This window comes from Entelurus aequoreus, linkage group LG21 (assembly GCF_033978785.1).
Source record: "Entelurus aequoreus isolate RoL-2023_Sb linkage group LG21, RoL_Eaeq_v1.1, whole genome shotgun sequence".
NCBI classification, from domain to species: Eukaryota; Metazoa; Chordata; class Actinopteri; order Syngnathiformes; family Syngnathidae; genus Entelurus; species Entelurus aequoreus.
The window spans coordinates 6,576,293-6,600,596 of record NC_084751.1 but is presented as its reverse complement, the minus strand read 5'-3'; the positions used below and the strand labels follow the sequence as shown (position 1 = coordinate 6,600,596).

Below are 24,304 nucleotides of genomic sequence, written 5' to 3'. Positions count from 1 at the left end.
AATGATGAAAAGTGATAGTTATCTATAACAAATACATTCTCAGATGATGTCACATCATTTTCAGCTGTCTTGTTGTCATGAACTCCTGTTTCCAGACTGTGGCGCCGTGGGAGCGACGAAACTTCCCCTTGCCCGAAGACCCCGCCCCCGAGCCCGAGACGGAAGGCGAGCACCCCAGCAGGCCCAGGATGCGAAGCATCTCGGGCTGCCGAGCGTACGGCCGCACGGATTCGGACGAGGGCGACTCGCTCTGCGAGGACAAATCCTCGGGCCAGCGGTGAACCTGAGCGGACTCGGAGTGGCTCCTGTTGTTTGATATTCAAACATCAGTCTAATTCTTTCACAGTTTTTAGTGAACACGACGCAGATAGAAGCCTTTCCCGACATGTTACAGTATGGTTTGTGTAGTATGTACTTGGAGGCTTAGTGGTGTTCATACGTGCTGTGTACACGCCTAGCGCACTATGTAGCGACTCCTCCCAATATGGCCAAAGGGTGTTTTTCTATCATTAGTTTGCTTGTAATTCCCATGTACATTTTAGTGGAGTGACAAATAACAAAATAATAAAAAAAAACACCACATCCCTCCCCCTCATCTAAATAAACAGCTGCATTTAGGATGGTGCCCCGCCCCTTTGGAGGTGGCCTGACGTCAGAGCACTTGTTTAGTTTTCTTTGTCCACTTTGTGTAACGTCTTGGCCGTGACCCATTCCTCCCGTGATGCTCGCCATGCCACACCAGCGGAGTTCAGGTTGCTCAACCAAGGGAAATTTGCGCTCCCGTCAACTTATTACTATGCAAAACTTAAAAAAAAAAAAAATCCATCCTTTGCTTTTGCCACAGCCAATCACTGTTGTCTCGTCAGTTGTGACGTCACACCTTGATGTACCTGTTTGATTGTTGCAGCAGTAAATTACTATTTTCATTTTGTAAATAGTTCATTAAAACATTTATGTTTAACATTGCTCTGCTTATCTGTGCTGACAAAAGAAAGGAGGCTCAGTGACTTCGCCTTTATTTCCAAACATCCAGCAACAAGTCATTAGTGGAGTCACAACAATCACATTGGCAACACGCTGTGTACAAAAGGTGAGTCACGTTCCCAGGAGTCAGCATGCACCTCCTCTCTTCTAAACACTACTTTTGTCACCCATGCAGGAAGTGACGCAAGAGCGGGAACTTCAGTGGTTAAAAACGCTTTTTAGAAAGACCGACGAATATGCTTCAAATAAAAGGAAATGTGCCACACGGAACAGTAGGTAGCTCGTCAATTAGCCAGTGTTACTACAGGAAGTAACGCAAAGGAAGGTACCGCCCCCTGCTGGACGGAGAGGGAGGTTACTTTCGCTAGCGAGGGTGAAGTACTGCACCCTGCTGGACGGAGAGGGAGGTTACTTCCGCTAGCGAAGGTGAAGTACTGCCCCCTGCTGGACGGAGAGGGAGGTTACTTTCGCTAGCGAGGGTGAAGTACTGCCCCCTGCTGGACGGAGAGGGAGGTTACTTTCGCTAGCGAGGGTGAAGTACTGCACCCTGCTGGACGGAGAGGGAGGTTACTTTCGCTAGTTGGCATTCTCCGTCCACCCAAGTAGCACCGAAACACAAGTCAAACAACTTTCACCATAAAAACACTTTTTGTCGTCATGGCGACCTTAAATGTGCCCCAAGACGACATGCTCTTCAACACGTGTACACAAACTGGAGCCAACTTCTGCCCGCGGGATGCGTCTAACAGCTGGATGGCGCACAGTAGGACTTGATAGGGACAGTCGGGGATGCGTCTAACAGCTGGATGGCGTACAGTAGGACTTGATAGGGACAGTCGGGGATGCGTCTAACAGCTGGATGGCGTACAGTAGGACTTGATAGGGACAGTCAGGGATGCGTCTAACAGCTGGATGGCGCACAGTAGGACTTGATAGGGACAGTCGGGGATGCGTCTAACAGCTGGATGGCGCACAGTAGGACTTGATAGGGACAGTCGGGGATGCGTCTTAACAGCTGGATGGCGCACAGTAGGACTTGATAGGGACAGTCGGGGATGCGTCTAACAGCTGGATGGCGTACAGTAGGACTTGATAGGGACAGTCGGGGATGCGTCTAACAGCTGGATGGCGTACAGTAGGACTTGATAGGGACAGTCGGGGATGCGTCTAACAGCTGGATGGCGTACAGTAGGACTTGATAGGGACAGTCGGGGATGCGTCTAACAGCTGGATGGCGTACAGTAGGACTTGATAGGGACAGTCGGGGATGCGTCTAACAGCTGGATGGCGTACAGTAGGACTTGATAGGGACAGTCGGGGATGCGTCTAACAGCTGGATGGCGTACAGTAGGACTTGATAGGGACAGTCGGGGATGCGTCTAACAGCTGGATGGCGTACAGTAGGACTTGATAGGGACAGTCGGGGATGCGTCTAACAGCTGGATGGCGTACAGTAGGACTTGATAGGGACAGTCGGGGATGCGTCTAACAGCTGGATGGCGTACAGTAGGACTTGATAGGGACAGTCGGGGATGCGTCTTAACAGCTGGATGGCGTACAGTGATGGCGATGACAAAAAGTCCAGTGAGGAGACGAGGAGGAGGAGGAAGGCAGGCCGACGCTCACAGACCCTGCTGGGCCAGCGAGGCGCTCACCTGGTCGGCCAGCGTGGAGAGCTGCGGGGGGTCGGCCATGTTGAGACTTCCGGAGGAAGACACGGTGCTGAGCTGCTGGGGGGAGTCCTCCAACGACACGATCTCTGCGCCGTGGTCAGTGCGGGCCTTGGCGCTCTCACGGAAGGTCAGTTTGTGGCTCTCGATCTGTGCACAGGTATGGACACGTGACGCCATCTAACATCTACACTCTTCACTTCCACTGTAAACATCTACACAGGATCATACTCCAGACATAACACTTAGGGACGTATCAAAATGTCACACTATATGTATTCTAATACTGCTATACTGTACAACCCTGGTGTGTACATATATATATTTGTATATAGATATATAAATATGTATACATGTGTATGTATATGTGTGTATATATATATATATATATATATATATATATATATATATATATATATATATATATATATATATATATATATATAAATCATTGTATTTATACATATTTAAGGCATCCAACCTAGGTACTGCCCCCAACTGTCCAGCCAAGGAACTGCATGGACGAAGGTGTGTTAATGAAATGGAAGGACAAAGGCTGGAATGACAAAACGTAAGAAAAAGATGTCATGGGGGTGAAGTGAAGACACGTTGGTACTTACTGCTCTCCTCCATCTTTGGGGGAAGGGGGGGCTTCAGTCTGGGGTGACAGAGGGGGGGAGGGGATGGAGGGGCTGCACTCGCCTGGCGTCCCCTTCGCTCGCTACACGGCGCCAGGAAGGGGGAGGGGCGTGCAACAAAAACAAAACGTGATGGAATCAAACACTGACAGAAATCAACTGAAAGTGAAACTGAAAATAGAAAGTAGGACATGAAGAAATCATAACAAGTCATGCATGCTCATAGGAAGTGGTGCATGAAATAAACAATTAAAAAAGTGGTACATGAAATAATAGTGTTAGATGAAATAAACAATAATAAAAAGTGTTACATGAAATAAATCAACAATAAGTGTTAGATGAAATAAATAAACAATAAAAAGTGTTAGATGAAATAAACAATAATAAAAAGTGTTAGATGAAATAAATAAACAAAAAGTGTTAGAGGAAATAAATAAACAAAAAGTGTTAGAGGAAATAAATAAACAATAAAAAGTGTTAGATGAAATAAATCAACAATAATAAAAAGAGTTAGAGGAAATGCTAATGGTGAGTGCAGGAAGTGAGAGAGTCCAGTAGTGATGAACAAGATGAGGGAAACTTTTCCTTCTATGATGTAATCCTTCTTTAATGACTATAATATGATGTAGTCTTTACACTCACTCCTTCTTTAATGACTATAGTATGATGTAGTCTTTACACTCAATCCTTCTTTAATGACTATAATATGATGTAGTCTTTACACTCAACCCTTTAATGACTATAATATGATGTAGTCTTTACACTCAATCCTTCTTTAATGACTATAATATGATGTAGTCTTTACACTCAACCCTTCTTTAATGACTATAATATGATGTAGTCTTTACACTCAACCCTTTAATGACTATAATATGATGTAGTCTTTACACTCAATCCTTCTTTAATGACTATAATATGATGTAGTCTTTACACTCAACCCTTTAATGACTATAATATGATGTAGTCTTTACACTCAACCCTTTAATGACTATAATATGATGTAGTCTTTACACTCAATCCTTCTTTAATGACTATAATATGATGTAGTCTTTACACTCAACCCTTCTTTAATGACTATAATATGATGTAGTCTTTACACTCAACCCTTTAATGACTATAATATGATGTAGTCTTTACACTCAATCCTTCTTTAATGACTATAATATGATGTAGTCTTTACACTCAACCCTTTAATGACTATAATATGATGTAGTCTTTACACTCAATCCTTCTTTAATGACTATAATATGATGTAGTCTTTACACTCACTCCTTCTTTAATGACTATAGTATGATGTAGTCTTTACACTCAACCCTTCTTTAATGACTATAATATGATGTAGTCTTTACACTCAAACCTTCTTTAATGACTATAATATGATGTAGTCTTTACACTCACTCCTTTAATGACTATAATATGATGTACTCTTTACACTCACTCCCTTAATGACTATAATATGATGTAGTCTCTACACTCACTCCTTCCTTAATGACTATAATATGATGTAGTCTTTACACTCAACCCTTCTTTAATGACTATAATATGATGTAGTCTTTACACTCAACCCTTCTTTAATGACTATAATATGATGTAGTCTTTACACTCACTCCTTTAATGACTATAATATGATGTAGTCTTTACACTCAAACTTTCTTTAATGACTATAATATGATGTAGTCTTTACACTCAACCCTTCTTTAATGACTATAATATGATGTAGTCTTTACACTCACTCCTTTAATGACTATAATATGATGTAGTCTTTACACTCAATACTTCTTTAATGACTATAATATGATGTAGTCTTTACACTCACTCCTTTAATGACTATAATATGATGTAGTCTTTACACTCAACCCTTTAATGACTATAATATGATGTAGTCTTTACACTCAATCCTTCTTTAATGACTATAATATGATGTAGTCTTTACACTCACTCCTTCTTTAATGACTATAGTATGATGTAGTCTTTACACTCAATCCTTCTTTAATGACTATAATATGATGTAGTCTTTACACTCAAACCTTCTTTAATGACTATAATATGATGTAGTCTTTACACTCAATCCTTTAATGACTATAATATGATGTAGTCTTTACACTCAATACTTCTTTAATGACTATAATATGATGTAGTCTTTACACTCACTCCTTCTTTAATGACTATAGTATGATGTAGTCTTTACACTCAATCCTTCTTTAATGACTATAATATGATGTAGTCTTTACACTCAAGCCTTCTTTAATGACTATAATATGATGTAGTCTTTACACTCAATCCTTCTTTAATGACTATAATATGATGTAGTCTTTACACTCAATCCTTCTTTAATGACTATAATATGATGTAGTCTTTACACTCACTCCTTCTTTAATGACTATAATATGATGTAGTCTTTACACTCAATCCTTCTTTAATGACTATAATATGATGTAGTCTTTACACTCAACCCTTCTTTAATGACTATAATATGATGTAGTCTTTACACTCAATCCTTCTTTAATGACTATAATATGATGTAGTCTTTACACTCACTCCTTCCTTAATGACTATAATATGATGTAGTCTTTACACTCACTGCTTCTTTAATGACTAGTATGATGTAGTCTTTACACTCAATCCTTCTTTAATGACTATAATATGATGTAGTCTTTACACTCACTCCTTCTTTAATGACTATAGTATGATGTAGTCTTTACACTCAAGCCTTCTTTAATGACTATATAATGATGTAGTCTTTACACTCAATCCTTCTTTAATGACTATAATATGATGTAGTCTTTACACTCACTCCTTCTTTAATGACTATAATATGATGTAGTCTTTACACTCACTCCTTCTTTAATGACTATAATATGATGTAGTCTTTACACTCACTCCTTCTTTAATGACTATAATATGATGTAGTCTTTACACTCAACCCTTCTTTAATGACTATAATATGATGTAGTCTTTACACTCAACCCTTCTTTAATGACTATAATATGATGTAGTCTTTACACTCAACCCTTCTTTAATGACTATAATATGATGTAGTCTTTACACTCACTCCTTCTTTAATGACTATAGTATGATGTAGTCTTTACACTCAACCCTTTAATGACTATAATATGATGTAGTCTTTACACTCACTCCTTCTTTAAAGACTATAATATGATGTAGTCTTTACACTCACTCCTTTAATGACTATAATATGATGTAGTCTTTACACTCAATACTTCTTTAATGACTATAATATGATGTAGTCTTTACACTCACTCCTTTAATGACTATAATATGATGTAGTCTTTACACTCAATACTTCTTTAATGACTATAATATGATGTAGTCTTTACACTCACTCCTTTAATGACTAATATGTTGTAGTCTTTACACTCATCCCTTTAATGACTATAATATGATGTAGTCTTTACACTCAATCCTTCTTTAATGACTATAATATGATGTAGTCTTTACACTCAACCCTTCTTTAATGACTATAATATGATGTAGTCTTTACACTCACTCCTTTAATGACTATAATATGTTGTAGTCTTTACACTCAACCCTTTAATGACTATAATATGATGTAGTCTTTACACTCAATCCTTCTTTAATGACTATAATATGATGTAGTCTTTACACTCAACCCTTTAATGACTATAATATGATGTAGTCTTTACACTCACTCCTTCTTTAATGACTATAATATGATGTAGTCTTTACACTCAACCCTTCTTTAATGACTATAATATGATGTAGTCTTTACACTCACTCCTTCTTTAATGACTATAGTATGATGTAGTCTTTACACTCAATCCTTTAATGACTATAATATGATGTAGTCTTTACACTCAAACCTTCTTTAATGACTATAATATGATGTAGTCTTTACACTCACTCCTTTAATGACTATAATATGATGTAGTCTTTACACTCACTCCTTCTTTAATGACTATAATATGATGTAGTCTCTACACTCACTCCTTCCTTAATGACTATAATATGATGTAGTCTTTACACTCAACCCTTCTTTAATGACTATAATATGATGTAGTCTTTACACTCAACCCTTCTTTAATGACTATAATATGATGTAGTCTTTACACTCACTCCTTTAATGACTATAATATGATGTAGTCTTTACACTCAAGCCTTCTTTAATGACTATAATATGATGTAGTCTTTACACTCACTCCTTCTTTAATGACTATAATATGATGTAGTCTTTACACTCAACCCTTCTTTAATGACTATAATATGATGTAGTCTTTACACTCAACCCTTCTTTGATGACTATAATATGATGTAGTCTTTACACTCACTCCTTCTTTAATGACTATAGTATGATGTAGTCTTTACACTCAACCCTTTAATGACTATGATATGATGTAGTCTTTACACTCACTCCTTCTTTAAAGACTATAATATGATGTAGTCTTTACACTCAATCCTTTAATGACTATAATATGATGTAGTCTTTACACTCACTCCTTCTTTAATGACTATAATATGATGTAGTCTTTACACTCACTCCTTCTTTAATGACTATAATATGATGTAGTCTTTACACTCAATCCTTCTTTAATGACTATAATATGATGTAGTCTTTACACTCACTCCTTCTTTAATGACTATAATATGATGTAGTCTTTACACTCAATACTTCTTTAATGACTATAATATGATGTAGTCTTTACACTCACTCCTTCTTTAATGACAATAATATGATGTAGTCTTTACACTCACTCCTTCTTTAATGACTAATATGATGTAGTCTTTACACTCAACCCTTCTTTAATGACAATAATATGATGTAGTCTTTACACTCAACCCTTCTTTAATGACTATAATATGATGTAGTCTTTACACTCACTCCTTCTTTAATGACTATAATATGATGTAGTCTTTACACTAAATACTTCTTTAATGACTATAATATGATGTAGTCTTTACACTCAACCCTTCTTTAATGACTATAATATTATGTAGTCTTTACACTCAACCCTTCTTTAATGACTATAATATGATGTAGTCTTTACACTCACTCCTTCTTTAATGACTATAGTATGATGTAGTCTTTACACTCAACCCTTCTTTAATGACTATAATATGATGTAGTCTTTACACTCAACCCTTCTTTAATGACTATAATATGATGTAGTCTTTACACTCACTCCTTCTTTAATGACTATAATATGATGTAGTCTTTACACCCCATACTTCTTTAATGACTATAATATTATGTAGTCTTTACACTCAAGCCTTCTTTAATGACTATAATATGATGTAGTCTTTACACTCAAGCCTTCTTTAATGACTATAACATGATGTAGTCTTTACACTCAACCCTTCTTTAATGACTATAATATGATGTAGTCTTTACACTCAAGCCTTCTTTAATGACTATAATATGATGTAGTCTTTACACTCAACCCTTTAATGACTATAATATGATGTAGTCTTTACACTCAATCCTTCTTTAATGACTATAATATGATGTAGTCTTTACACTCAATCCTTCTTTAATGACTATAATATGATGTAGTCTTTACACTCAAGCCTTCTTTAATGACTATAATATGATGTAGTCTTTACACTCAAACCTTCTTTAATGACTATAGTATGATGTAGCTTTTACACTCAATCCTTCTTTAATGACTAAAGTATGATGTAGTCTTTACACTCAATCCTTCTTTAATGACTATAATATGATGTAGTCTTTACACTCAATCCTTCTTTAATGACTATAATCAGTTTTTAAAAATACTTCAATATTAGTCCCTTTTTACAGCCATTGGCAGGTCACAGGTCAGCAGCCAATCACAGCTGACTTGTGCTGAGAGGCGGGGTCAGCAGCCAATCACAACTGACTTGTGCTGAGAGGCGGGGTCAGCAGCCAATCACAACTGACTTGTGCTGAGAGGCGGGGTCAGCAGCCAATCACAGCTGACTTGTGCTGAGAGGCGGGGTCAGCAGCCAATCACAGCTGACTTGTGCTGAGAGGCGGGGTCAGCAGCCAATCACAGGACACATGTGTGAACAATCATTGACACATGCCAACTCCACACAGCTTCTCCTACATGCTAACATGCTAACCACTGGACCACCATGCAGACACTTCCATTTCCTGAATGGTTGTTATGGAATATATTACAATACTGTAATACATTTATGATATAATATAATACATAGAATATCTTACAATACTGTAATATATTTATTATGTAACATAATACATGGAATATCTTACAATACTGTAATATATTTATGATGTAATATAATACATGGAATATCTTACAATTCTGCAATATGATGTAATATAATAAATGTAATATCTTACAATACTGTAATATTCATCATGTGATACAATGAATGTAATATCTTACAATACTGTAATATGATGTAATATATTTATTATGTAATATTCTAAATGTAATATATTTTTATACTATCTTGTAGTATAACTACTATCTTTAAAAACTGTAATATGATGTATGCAATAAATAGAATATATATAAATATTTTAATATTATATAATATATTCAAATACTGTAATATGATGTTTCAAATAAATGTAATACTGTAGTATATGTATTCTAGTACAAATCTCTTTAAATACTGTAATATGAAGTACATAATACATGTGAATAATGTAATAAATATATCATGCTTTTCATCGGCAGAAGATGCAAGAAAATGTAACAACAAAACATTTTGTGTTGACATTATTATAATTATTATTATTATGATGTTTGGTAAATATGATGGTTGATATTACAATACTGTGCAGAAAACATACATTATTATTATTATGATGTGTGGTAAATATGATGGTTGATATTACAATACTGTGCAGAGAACGTACATTATTATTATTATGATGTGTGGTAAATATGATGGTTGATATTACAATACTGTGCAGGGAACGTACATTATTATTATTATTATTATGATGATGTGTGGTAAATATGATGGTTGATATTACAATACTGTGCAGAGAACGTACATTATTATTATTTTGATGATTATTATGATGACAGTGTGCAGAGAACGTACATTATATGATGATGTGCATGTGCAGAATACATACCTTCCTCTGACCGCCTCCAGGAACATGGCCGATGTTGTTGAGAGATCCCACCTTGGACTGAACACGGAACTCCAGCTTCTCATTCTTGATCTCCACGTTACCACCGCCTCAACAATAACGATCATAGTCATAGTCACCATCACAATCCTGATCATAGTCACAATCACAATCCTGATCATAGTCACCATCACAATCCTGATCATAGTCACAATCACAATCATGATCATAGTCACCATCACAATCCTGATCATAGTCACCATCACAATCCTGATCATAGTCACCATCACAATCCTGATCATAGTCACAATCACAATCCTGATCATAGTCACCATCACAATCCTGATCATAGTCACCATCACAATCCTGATCATAGTCACAATCACAATCCTGATCATAGTCACCATCACAATCCTGATCATAGTCACAATCACAATCCTGATCATAGTCACCATCACAATCCTGATCATAGTCATAGTCACAATCACAATCATAGTCATAATCTGAATCAGAATGATAATCAGACTCAGAATCAGAATCATAGTCATAATCATGATCGGAATTCTAGCCATAATCAGAATCATAATCGTAAAGATTGTCATAATCATGATCATAATCATAAACATGATCATAATCATAGGCATAATTGTAATCATAGTCATAATCAGTCATAATCATATTCATAATCAAAATCATAATCGTAAAGATTGTCATAATCATGATCATAGTCATAAACATGATCAAAGTCATAATTGTAATCATAGTAATAATCAGTTATAATCATAGTCATTGTCATAATCATAGTCAGTCATAATCGTAAAGATTGTCATAATCATGATCATAATCATAGTCATAAACATGAGCATAGTCATAATCATAGTAATAATCAGTCATAATCATAGTCAGTCATAATCATAGTTATAAACATGATCATAGTCATAATTGTAATCATAGTCATAATCAGTCATAGTCAGTCATAATCATAGTCAGTCATAATCGTAGTCAGTTATAATCATAGTCATAATCATAGTCAGTTATAATCATAGTCATACTCATAGTCATAATCATAGTCATAATCATGTTCCTAATGGTGATCAGAATGCTATGCAAGATATAAGTCTAGTGAGTGAGGTGTGTGGTCACCTGGTTTGTGACGGATGTTGTCTTTGGATCCACACTTGGACGTCACACTGCTCACGTCCACCTTCTTGTGCACGATGTGGACCTGAAAACAACAACACCCACCATCACTACCATGCACTCTTTACCTGACGCCAACACCACTCTTGTCACACTGGACTCTGTTCTACCCAGGTGTGGTGACAGTTTGTTAGGATGGACTGTGTTCTACCCAGGTGTGGTGACGGTTTGTTAGGATGGACTGTGTTCTACCCAGGTGTGGTGACAGTTTGTTAGGATGGACTGTGTTCTACCCAGGTGTGGTGACAGTTTGTTAGGATGGACTGTGTTCTACCCAGGTGTGGTGACGGTTTGTTAGGATGGACTGTGTTCTACCCAGGTGTGGTGACAGTTTGTTAGGATGGACTGTGTTCTACCCAGGTGTGGTGACAGTTTGTTAGGATGGACTGTGTTCTACCCAGGTGTGGTGACAGTTTGTTAGGATGGACTGTGTTCTACCCAGGTGTGGTGACAGTTTGTTAGGATGGACTGTGTTCTACCCAGGTGTGGTGACGGTTTGTTAGGATGGACTGTGTTCTACCCAGGTGTGGTGACAGTTTGTTAGGATGGACTGTGTTCTACCCAGGTGTGGTGACCGTTTGTTAGGATGGACTGTGTTTTACCCAGCTGTGGTGACAGTTTGTTAGGATGGACTGTGTTCTACCCAGGTGTGGTGACAGGTGTTTGTTAGGATGGACTGTGTTCTACCCAGGTGTGGTGACAGGTGTTTGTTAGGATGGACTGTGTTTTACCCAGGTGTGGTGACAGTTTGTTAGGATGGACTGTGTTCTACCCAGGTGTGGTGACAGTTTGTTAGGATGGACTGTGTTCTACCCAGGTGTGGTGACGGTTTGTTAGGATGGACTGTGTTCTACCCAGGTGTGGTGACAGTTTGTTAGGATGGACTGTGTTCTACCCAGGTGTGGTGACCGTTTGTTAGGATGGACTGTGTTTTACCCAGCTGTGGTGACAGTTTGTTAGGATGGACTGTGTTCTACCCAGGTGTGGTGACAGGTGTTTGTTAGGATGGACTGTGTTCTACCCAGGTGTGGTGACAGGTGTTTGTTAGGATGGACTGTGTTTTACCCAGGTGTGGTGACAGTTTAGGATGGACTGTGTTTTACCCAGGTGTGGTTTGTTAGGATGGACTGTGTTCTACCCAGGTGTGGTGACAGTTTGTTAGGATGGACTGTGTTTTACCCAGGTGTGGTTTGTTAGGATGGACTGTGTTCTACCCAGGTGTGGTGACAGGTGTTTGTTAGGATGGACTGTGTTCTACCCAGGTGTGGTGACAGGTGTTTGTTAGGATGGACTGTGTTTTACCCAGGTGTGGTGACAGGTGTTTGTTAGGATGGACTGTGTTTTACCCAGGTGTGGTGACAGGTGTTTGTTAGGATGGACTGTATTTTACCCAGGTGTGGTGACAGGTGTTTGTTAGGATGGACTGTGTTTTACCCAGGTGTGGTGACAGGTGTTTGTTAGGATGGACTGTATTTTACCCAGGTGTGGTGACAGGTGTTTGTTAGGATGGACTGTATTTTACCCAGGTGTGGTGACAGGTGTTTGTTATGGTTAAGCCAGAGACAGGTCTGACTTATGGTGCACTTTCAACCTTCAACGTGTCCCAGGCCAGGATGGCAGAATGTTCCACCAACAGGAACACATTACTGTTACATGCTGAGGTCATGTGGTTCATGTCAATCTAGAACAACAATGGTCCCAGAATGTTCTCTGTGGGACACCACAGCTCACCTGGACAGTTCACCTGTTCACCTGTTCACCTGTTCTCTATCCTCAAGGTGAGATTTCATCCACTTTGTCAAAAGCTCAACAGCATTGATTAGTAGTGGTTAACTGTGTGGAATAACTTACCCATGTCTATCTCTCTAGGATCTAGTCACTTAGGTACAGTAGGCATGTATCTAGGATCTAGTCACTTAGGTACAGTAGGCATGTATCTAGGATCTAGTCACTTAGGTACAGTAGGCATGTATCTAGGATCTAGTCACTTAGGTACAGTAGACATGTATCTAGGATCTAGTCACTTAGGTACAGTAGGCATGTATCTAGGATCTAGTCACTTAGGTACAGTAGGCATGTATCTAGGATCTAGTCACTTAGGTACAGTAGGCATGCATCTATGATCTAGTCACTTAGGTACAGTAGGCATGTATCTAGTCACTTAGGTACAGTAGGCATGTATCTAGGATCTAGTCACTTAGGTACAGTAGGCATGTATTTGGATCTAGTCACTTAGGTACAGTAAGCATGTATCTAGGATCTAGTCACTTAGGTACAGTAGGCATGTATCTAGGATCTAGTCACTTAGGTACAGTAGGCATGTATCTAGGATCTAGTCACTTAGGTACAGTAGACATGTATCTAGGATCTAGTCACTTAGGTACAGTAGGCATGCATCTAGGATCTAGTCACTTAGGTACAGTAGGCATGTATCTAGGATCTAGTCACTTAGGTACAGTAGGCATGTACAGTATCGCTGGAGTGTCATTTTCTCAATCCTGATTGAAATTGGAATAGGAGCTGGTGATTTGATAGTGTAGGATCTATTTGCTGATATAAGAACTTCTCTAGAACCTTTGAGATGGAGCAAAGGGTGGAAACATGGCGGTAGTTTCTTTCCTTTTTTATACAAAAGTGATATTCTCACTAGCTTCAATTCTTGTAGGACATGACACTGATTGATGGACAAGTTGAATTCTGACACTGATTGATGGACAAGTTGGTGATATGAGCAACCATTGGGGCAATGCTGGGAATATGATCATGTCCTGTGGCTTTGTTTCCGACTCTCTTTAACACATCGTCACTTTTAGTCCAGACTTAGACTGGACATGACTATAGTCCACCAGGAACACGGAGCCAGACTTAGACTGGACATGACTATAGTCCACCAGGCACACGGAGCCAGACTTAGACTGGACATGACTATAGTCCACCAGGCACACGGAGCCAGACTTAGCCTGGACATGACTATAGTCCACCAGGCACACGGAGCCAGACTTAGCCTGGACATGACTATAGCCCACCAGGCACACGGAGCCAGACTTAGACTGGACATGACTATAGTCCACCAGGAACACGGAGCCAGACTTAGACTGGACATGACTATAGTCCACCAGGAACACGGAGCCAGACTTAGACTGGACATGACTATAGTCCACCAGGGACACGGAGCCAGACTTAGACTGGACATGACTATAGTCCACCAGGAACACGGAGCCAGACTTAGACTGGACATGACTATAGTCCACCAGGAACACGGAGCCAGACTTAGACTGGACATGACTATAGTCCACCAGGAACACGGAGCCAGACTTAGACTGGACATGACTATAGTCCACCAGGAACACGGAGCCAGACTTAGACTGGACATGACTATAGTCCACCAGGAACATGGAGCCAGACTTAGACTGGACATGACTATAGTCCACCAGGAACACGGAGCCAGACTTAGACTGGACATGACTATAGTCCACCAGGAACACGGAGCCAGACTTAGACTGGACATGACTATAGTCCACCAGGAACACAGAGCCAGACTTAGACTGGACATGACTATAGTCCACCAGGAACACGGAGCCAGACTTAGACTGGACATGACTATAGTTCACCAGGAACACGGAGCCAGACTTAGACTGGACATGACTATAGTCCACCAGGAACACGGAGCCAGACTTAGACTGGACATGACTATAGTCCACCAGGAACACGGAGCCAGACTTAGACTGGACATGACTATAGTCCACCAGGAACACGGAGCCAGACTTACACTGGACATGACTATAGTCCACCAGGAACACGGAGCCAGACTTAGACTGGACATGACTATAGTCCACCAGGCACACGGAGCCAGACTTAGACTGGACATGACTATAGTCCACCAGAAACACGGAGCCAGACTTACACTGGACATGACTATAGTCCACCAGAAACACGGAGCCAGACTTACACTGGACATGACTATAGTCCACCAGGAACACAGAGCCAGACTTAGACTGGACATGACTATAGTCCACCAGGAACACAGAGCCAGACTTAGACTGGACATGACTATAGTCCACCAGGAACACAGAGCCAGACTTAGACTGGACATGACTATAGTCCACCAGGAACACAGCGCCAGACTTAGACTGGACATGACTATAGTCCACCAGGAACACAGAGCCAGACTTAGACTGGACATGACTATAGTCCACCAGAAACACGGAGCCAGACTTACACTGGACATGACTATAGTCCACCAGGAACACAGAGCCAGACTTAGACTGGACATGACTATAGTCCACCAGGAACACAGAGTCAGACTTAGACTGGACATGACTATAGTTCACCAGGAACACAGAGCCAGACTTAGACTGGACATGACTATAGTCCACCAGGAACACGGAGCCAGACTTAGACTGGACATGACTATAGTCCACCAGGAACACGGAGCCAGACTTAGACTGGACATGACTATAGTCCACCAGGAACACGGAGCCAGACTTAGACTGGACATGACTATAGTCCACCAGGAACACAGAGCCAGACTTAGGCTGGACATGACTATAGTCCACCAGGCACACGGAGCCAGACTTAGACTGGACATGACTATAGTCCACCAGAAACACGGAGCCAGACTTACACTGGACATGACTATAGTCCACCAGGAACACGGAGCCAGACTTAGACTGGACATGACTATAGTCCACCAGGCACACGGAGCCAGACTTAGCCTGGACATGACTATAGTCCACCAGGAACACAGAGCCAGACTTAGACTGGACATGACTATAGTCCACCAGAAACACGGAGCCAGACTTACACTGGACATGACTATAGTCCACCAGGAACACAGAGCCAGACTTAGACTGGACATGACTATAGTCCACCAGGAACACAGAGCCAGACTTAGACTGGACATGACTATAGTCCACCAGGAACACAGAGCCAGACTTAGACTGGACATGACTATAGTCCACCAGGAACACAGAGCCAGACTTAGACTGGACATGACTATAGTCCACCAGGAACACAGAGCCAGACTTAGACTGGACATGACTATAGTCCACCAGAAACACGGAGCCAGACTTACACTGGACATGACTATAGTCCACCAGGAACACAGAGCCAGACTTAGACTGGACATGACTATAGTCCACCAGGAACACAGAGCCAGACTTAGACTGGACATGACTATAGTCCACCAGGAACACGGAGCCAGACTTAGACTGGACATGACTATAGTCCACCAGGAACACGGAGCCAGACTTAGACTGGACATGACTATAGTCCACCAGGAACACAGAGCCAGACTTAGACTGGACATGACTATAGTCCACCAGGAACACAGAGCCAGACTTAGACTGGACATGACTATAGTCCACCAGGAACACGGAGCCAGACTTAGACTGGACATGACTATAGTCCACCAGGAACACGGAGCCAGACTTAGACTGGACATGACTATAGTCCACCAGGAACACAGAGCCAGACTTAGACTGGACATGACTATAGTCCACCAGGAACACGGAGCCAGACTTAGACTGGACATGACTATAGTCCACCAGGAACACGGAGCCAGACTTAGACTGGACATGACTATAGTCCACCAGGAACATGGAGCCAGACTTAGACTGGACATGACTATAGTCCACCAGAAAGAGTGAACCCTCCTGTCTCCTCACCTTGCCGCCTCCTGGCGTGTGCTTCATGTTGATCTTGGAGCCACACCGGGACTGCACCCCTGTTATGTCCATCTTCTTGTCCAGGATTTGAACCTGCAGCCAGAAGGAAGACGGGACTTAAAGTGGGCGGGGCCAGCTGGAGCTAGCGATGGTCACTCACGTTGCCGCCACCGGGCACGTGTTTGAGGTTGGCCTTGGAGCCGCACTTTGACTGCACGGTGCTGTAGTCCACCTTTTGGTCCAGGATATGCACCTGCCGAAAAGAGCAGGTTTGCACCAGGGTCCTCAGAGACCCGAGACCAGGGGTGTCCAACCTGCTGCTAACTTTTGAACGGCTTGCATGTTAGCTTTTCTGCTCATTTTGCAGCGTCAGATACATGATATTACTGTCACTTGACGTATGACATCTAGGTTAGCATGCCAACGTTAGCATGCTAACTTGTTTTAAACCTGGTTCTGCAGGTAAACACCTCAGTCATATTTTGCTACTTGATGCATGCTAATGTTAGCATTTTAAAGACATTTTTCAGCAACACATCTCAGAGTGATATATTTTGCTACTTAACGCATTCTACAGTTAGCACGCTAGTTGTTTTTAGCTTATTTAGCAGGTACACACCTCAGTGTGATATCATTCAATCAATCAATCAACCAGTATCCTTTATTTAGACAGATTGAAATCTCTTTTCCACGAGTGAGCTGGCCAAGAGGGCAGCAAAACAAAGTGACAACAACACCCGGACACAAATCTAAGTTCTAAGAACTTATTAGTGATTCCCAGAGCCCACAAAAAGTCTGCGGGCTATAGAGTGTTTTCTATTGGGGCTCCAGTACTCTGGAATGTTCTAGCAGTAACAGTTAGAGATGCTACCTCAGTAGAAACATTTAAGTCCCATCTTAAAACTCATTTGTATACTTTAAATAGACCCCTTTTTAGACCAGTTGATCTGCCACTTCTCTTTTTCTGCTCTGTGGCCCCCTCTCCTGTGTGGAGAGGTTATTAGATGACCACAGATGAAGCGCTAGCTGTTCAAAGTCTGGACCCAGGATGGACCACACCTTATGTCTCCATTCAAGATGATCCCCTGGTGGTCCCACTATGGACTGGACTCTCACAATATTAACTAGATCCACTATGGACTGGACTCTCACACTATTATGTTAGATCCACTATGGACTGGACTCTCACTATTTTGTTAGATCCACTATGGACTGGACTCTCACTATTATGTTAGATCCACTATGGACTGGACTCTCACTATTATGTTAGATCCACTATGGACTGGACTCTCACGCTATTAACTAGATCCACTATGGACTGGACTCTCACACTATTAACTAGATCCACTATGGACTGGACTCTCACACTATTATGTTAGATCCACTATGGACTGGACTCTCACACTATTATGTTAGATCCACTATGGACTGGACTCTCACACTATTATGTTAGATCCACTATGGACTGGACTCTCTCACTATTATGTTAGATCCACTATGGACTGGACTCTCACACTATTATGTTAGATCCACTATGGACTGGACTCTCACACTATTATGTTAGATCCACTATGGACTGGACTCTCACACTATTATGTTAGATCCACTATGGACTGGGCTCTCACACTATTAACTAGATCCACTTGAGGGGAGGGGGGTCCCCACATCTGCGGTCCCCTCCAGGGTTTCTCATTGTATCCCATTGGGTTGAGTTTTTCCTTGCCCTGATGTGGGATCTGAGCCCAGGATGTGGTTGTGGCTTGTGCAGCCATTTGAGACATTTGTGATTAAGGGCTATAGAAGTCAACTTTGATTGATTGATTGATTGATTGATTGATTGATTGACTTACAACATTAACATAAAAACTGGAGACTGGTCCAAAACAATCACGTTTAAGTACAAACAAGTCCCACGAGAACCGAGAGGAGTTCAGGTAAGCTCAGACCTTTTTGAAAGTCATTCCAAGACCATAGATTTTTAGATTTCACTCATGCTAACTGTAAGCATGCTAGCTTTTTTAGCTCATTTTGCTCATATTAACACTATCTGGCCATCGTGCTAACTGTTAGCATTTGAGTTGGGCGTTGGCTCTTCAGCATTGTTTATGTTCTAGGTCTTTAAAATCTGTATATCGTTCTGGTTTTCAAGGTGAAAACTATCAAAATGGCCCCCACATCCATTGATCTGGGGCCCTCAGTGAGAAACACTTGGGCACCCCTGGACTGGTCTGTTATGCTCCGCCCACAAGGTTACCTTTCCGCCGCCCGGCTGGTGCTTGATGTTTTCTGTTGATCCGATCTTGGACTTGACGCCTTTCAAGTCGGGTACAGGTGTGGTGGCGGCAGCCAGGGGAGCCGGGGGGCGACTCTTCAGGGAACCTGGTGACTTGGGTGTACTGCGGACAACCGCCACCTTCTTTACTTTGTGGGCGTCGCCCACTGACTTTCCAGGGAGTGCCTGACTGGAAGGGGACTTGGGAGTGCCGGGACTGCTTTGCCCACTGGTCACGTCTGAAACCCGGGACAGCAACAGGATTCAAAGAATGGAAAGTCCTGGATCAAGACTTGATTTTCTTTGCACTGAATGGGGTGGGCGGAGTCTAGTTGCCATACCTGGCTGAGGTCTGGCAGCCACCTTGCTTCCACAGGTTTGTGACTTGAGGCCTGCGACATTCTGCAAGACAACCGAGCTGTGAGTGGTCTTCCTCACCTCGCTGAAGGACCCAAACACGTACCTTGTCCACGGCGCCGTTCTCCATCTTGGCAGAAGCTGCACGGGGAAGACAAGACCAGAAGGTGAGTCCACCTCACCTGCACATTTACAAGCTGACAGGTGTGTCTGGCAGGTGTGTATGTGTCGCAAAGAACAAAAAGACCAGCTGACAAACTGGTCTGACTTCCAAAAACTGTCCTTCCACCTTCCAGAGCTTTGGCTGGATTGGCAGACTAGAGTCTCAGGTCTTCTTCAGGCTGGTGGTCGACCACTTGTGACAGTCATTGGTACTTTAATCTTTAATCTTAATCTTCTTCATGCACCTCAAACCATTCAAACACCTCTAAACTGTTACTCTGTCTGCCACAAGATGGCAGCAGCTTGACTAGAAGTTACTTGACATTTACTCTGTCTGCCACTAGATGGCAGCAGCTTGACTAGAAGTTACTTGACATTTACTCTGTCTGCCACCAGATGGCAGCAGCTTGACTAGAAGTTACTTGACATTTACTCTGTCTGCCACTAGATGGCAGCAGCTTGACTAGAAGTTACTTGACATTTACTCTGCCACTAGATGGCAGCAGCTTGACTAGAAGTTACTTGACATTTACTCTGTCTTCCACTAGATGGCAGCAGCTTGACTAGAAGTTACTTGACATTTACTCTGTCTTCCACTAGATGGCAGCAGCTTGAATAGAAGTTACTTGACATTTACTCTGTCTGCCACTAGATGGCAGCAGGTTGACTAGAAGTTACTTGACATTTACTCTGTCTGCCACTAGATGGCAGCAGGTTGACTAGAAGTTACTTGACATTTACTCTGTCTGCCACTAGATGGCAGCAGCTTGACTAGAAGTTACTTGACATTTACTCTGTCTTCCACTAGATGGCAGCAGCTTGACTAGAAGTTACTTGACATTTACTCTGTCTGCCACTAGATGGCAGCAGGTTGACTAGAAGTTACTTGACATTTACTCTGTCTGCCACTAGATGGCAGCAGCTTGACTAGAAGTTACTTGACATTTACTCTGTCTGCCACTAGATGGCAGCAGCTTGACTAGAAGTTACTTGACATTTACTCTGTCTTCCACTAGATGGCAGCAGCTTGACTAGAAGTTACTTGACATTTACTCTGTCTGCCACTAGATGGCAGCAGGTTGACTAGAAGTTACTTGACATTTACTCTGTCTGCCACTAGATGGCAGCAGCTTGACTAGAAGTTACTTGACATTTACTCTGTCTGCCACCAGATGGCAGCAGCTTGACTAGAAGTTACTTGACATTTACTCTGTCTGCCACTAGATGGCAGCAGCTCGACTAGAAGTTACTTGACATTTACTCTGTCTGCCACTAGATGGCAGCAGGTTGACTAGAAGTTACTTGACATTTACTCTGTCTGCCACTAGATGGCAGCAGCTTGACTAGAAGTTACTTGACATTTACTTTGTCTGCCACTAGATGGCAGCAGGTTGACTAGAAGTTACTTGACATTTACTCTGTCTGCCACTAGATGGCAGCAGCTTGACTAGAAGTTACTTGACATTTACTTTGTCTGCCACTAGATGGCAGCAGCTTGACTAGAAGTTACTTGACATTTACTTTGTCTTCCACTAGATGGCAGCAGGTTGACTTTAGTATAAATACTGTCATGACTATTGTGATTATATAGTACTATAAGTACTTTGATTAGTATAAATACTTTCAACATAGATACTCTGATTAGTATAAATACCTTCATGGGTATGAATACTTTCATGGTATAAATACTCTGATTACTTTTATAAGTATAAATCTTCTGATGAGTATAAATACTTTCATGCGATACAAGCAGTCCTGCTGCGTGTTCACTTGTGTGTGATATCATGTGCGATACAAGCAATCCCGCAGAGTGTTTACTTGTGTGTGATATCATGTGCGATACAAGCAGTCCCGCAGAGTGTTTACTTGTGTGTGATATCATGTGCGATACAAGCAGTCCCGCAGAGTGTTTACTTGTGTGTGATATCATGTGCGATACAAGCAGTCCTGCAGCGTGTTTACTTGTGTGTGATATCATGTGCGATACAAGCAGTCCTGCAGCGTGTTTACTTGTGTGTGATATCATGTGCGATACAAGCAGTCCTGCAGCGTGTTTACTTGTGTGTGATATCATGTGTGATACAAGCAGTCCTGCAGCGTGTTTACTTGTGTGTGATATCATGTGCGATACAAGCAGTCCCGCAGCGTGTTTACTTGTGTGTGATATCATGTGCGATACAAGCAGTCATGCAGCGTGTTTACTTGTGTGTGATATCATGTGCGATACAAGCAGTCCCGCAGCGTGTTTACTTGTGTGTGATATCGTGTGCGATACAAGCTGTCCTGCAGCGTGTTTACTTGTGTGTGATATCATGTGCGATACAAGCTGTCCTGCAGCGTGTTTACTTGTGTGTGATATCGTGTGCGATACAAGCAGTCCCGCAGCGTGTTTACTTGTGTGTGATATCGTGTGCGATACATGTCATTATGCAGGTGGTTATGATATCATTGTCGTTGTTGCACAGGTGACAAGCAAACTAAAGCATGAGATGGAAGTCCCGCCCACTCGTGGCCATCTGTAGTGCAGCTTTTAAAGGGGCGGAGCCTCATGGTCACATGACCTGTAAAGATGACTGACCTGTCACCTGCACGTGCTCGTTGAGGCTCATGGTGGCGCTGGCTGCGGTGGTGTAGTCCATGCTGAGCGAGGTCTGGCGTGCACAGAGGAGGCGGAGTCAGCGGGTGTGATGTCATAGTTGACAGACAGGTAGTGGAAGGGACACGAGGTGGAGCAACGCGTCGTGTTACCGCCGGACCTCAAATAGACACCAGCCCAAAATAAACTGCTCCACATGCTGGGGGGAGGGGCGTGTCATAGTGACGATGTCACTTCCTGTTTGCCTTGACGGTTGCCGTGGTAACCACGCCGGCAAACCTCACCTCCCACAAGATGGCTAAAGCGACCATCATGGCGCCGACGCCATCTTTGCCAACCACACGTCCTCCTCCTCGGCGTTGTGGCAGCTAACATGTGGAGGAGGCGGAGCTTCCTCTGATGACATCATCAACGCCATCTGACCACTCCCCCTTTGACCCCCTTTTGCTCGATTGGTTGTGACCCAGTTTGCTGTGGGCGGAGCCTAAGCTGACCTTTCACCCCTGCAGAAGCAGGAATCATGTCACGTGACCTCACGATGACGTCATGTTAGCAGCGAGCTAACAGGCTAGCTGTCAACAAAGGCGGGGGTGTTACGCGCCTCCATCACATTGTCGTCACGTGCACGTGCACCTGATCCTGTTCGCGTTCTAGAAGGAAGCAGCGCGTGCGTGAGACGAACACAAAGGCGCGACGTGCACGTTGGCGCGAGGATCGACGTGCTCGAGGGATGGAGACATTTTTTGTCGCGTGCACGCGCCGAGCGAGCGACGCCCGCGCTTCTTCAATAAAAGGCGACGTGCACGCAAACACGCACGCACCTTTTCACGCCAAGTGTGCGTGACACGTCCGCGCGCGACCTCTCCCGTGCACGTCAGGCGAAAAGATGCAGAGGCCGAGCTCATGCGCGTGCACGCGACCTCTTCGGCGAGTTCGACGGTTCGGTTCCGACTGGAGCGAATTAAGGTTCGGTTCTTCTTACCTGAGTGTGCACGCGGACGTGTCTGCTCTTCAGCGGCGGTCTCACCGGGCGCGCACTCGCTGCTCCTCGCCGTGCGCGCTCCGGCCGCTGGGGGGCGCGCCTGCACTGAGGCCGTGCACGCGCTTGGACTTGGCGCTCAACTGAGTCGGAAGATGATTATTATTATTTCTTTCTTTCTTCTTCCTCTTCCTCTACTTCTCCTTCTTCTTTTTCTTCCTCTTCTTCTTCTTCCTCTTCTCCTTTTTCTTCTTCTCCTTCTTCTTCTTCCTCTTCCTCTTTTTCTCCTTCTTCTTCTTCTTCTTCTCCTTCTTCTTCTTCTCCTTCTTCTTTTTCTTCCTCTTCTTCTTCTTCCTCTTCTCCTTTTTCTTCTTCTCCTTCTTCTTCTTCCTCTTCCTCTTTTTCTCCTTCTTCTTCTTCTTGGTCCCCTGCTGGACAACAAGATGGCCGCCGACGTCAAAGGACGTCTGTCTTCTTGGCCCCTGTGGCGCCTAGCACTGATGACGTCATCAGACCCACTATTCGGGAAGGAAAAAGGGGCGGAGACACTTTTGTGTGCATCATGATGACAACTTTGAAAAACAACAAGTACACAACGACACGCTTCTTACTGCACGATGCAACACCGTGATAACAATATCCTCCATCCATCCATTTTCTACCGCTTGTCCCTTTCAGGGTCGCAATATAACAGCAATAATACTAGGA

General features: G+C 42.3%; 2 protein-coding genes across 7 annotated transcripts in view; one reads left to right on the top strand and one right to left on the bottom strand.

Moving 5' to 3' along the window:
- The window catches only part of LOC133638233 (KAT8 regulatory NSL complex subunit 1-like), a 64,687-nt gene extending 63,726 nt beyond the window's left edge, over window positions 1-961 (top strand). For all 4 annotated transcript variants that reach the window (XM_062030621.1, XM_062030622.1, XM_062030624.1 and 1 more), the window contains one exon: window positions 96-961. In XM_062030621.1, coding sequence (XP_061886605.1) covers window positions 96-281 — 186 coding nt within the window. In that variant the 3' untranslated portion in view covers window positions 282-961. The remainder of the gene's footprint in view (window positions 1-95) is intronic.
- A 39-nt stretch (window positions 962-1,000) lies between these two features.
- On the bottom strand, window positions 1,001-24,062 carry LOC133638238 (microtubule-associated protein tau-like). Of its 3 annotated transcripts, XM_062030636.1 has the most exons (11): window positions 23,600-24,062; window positions 22,600-22,672; window positions 19,966-20,000; window positions 19,844-19,904; window positions 19,485-19,741; window positions 17,391-17,483; window positions 17,231-17,323; window positions 11,508-11,589; window positions 10,368-10,474; window positions 3,275-3,375; window positions 2,637-2,804 (listed from the first exon to the last, which is right to left on the bottom strand). In XM_062030636.1, the coding sequence occupies exons 2-11, from the start codon at window positions 22,658-22,660 to the stop codon at window positions 2,786-2,788; spliced, it is 909 nt and encodes a 302-aa protein (XP_061886620.1). In that variant the 5' UTR covers window positions 22,661-22,672; window positions 23,600-24,062; the 3' UTR covers window positions 2,637-2,785. The 3 variants fall into 3 exon arrangements, with proteins under 3 accessions (XP_061886618.1, XP_061886619.1, XP_061886620.1); XM_062030634.1 differs by lacking the exon at window positions 3,275-3,375 and having other exon boundaries at window positions 1,001-2,804; window positions 23,600-24,058; XM_062030635.1 differs by lacking the exons at window positions 3,275-3,375; window positions 22,600-22,672 and having other exon boundaries at window positions 1,001-2,804; window positions 23,600-24,056.
- Window positions 24,063-24,304: the final 242 nt, after the last annotated feature.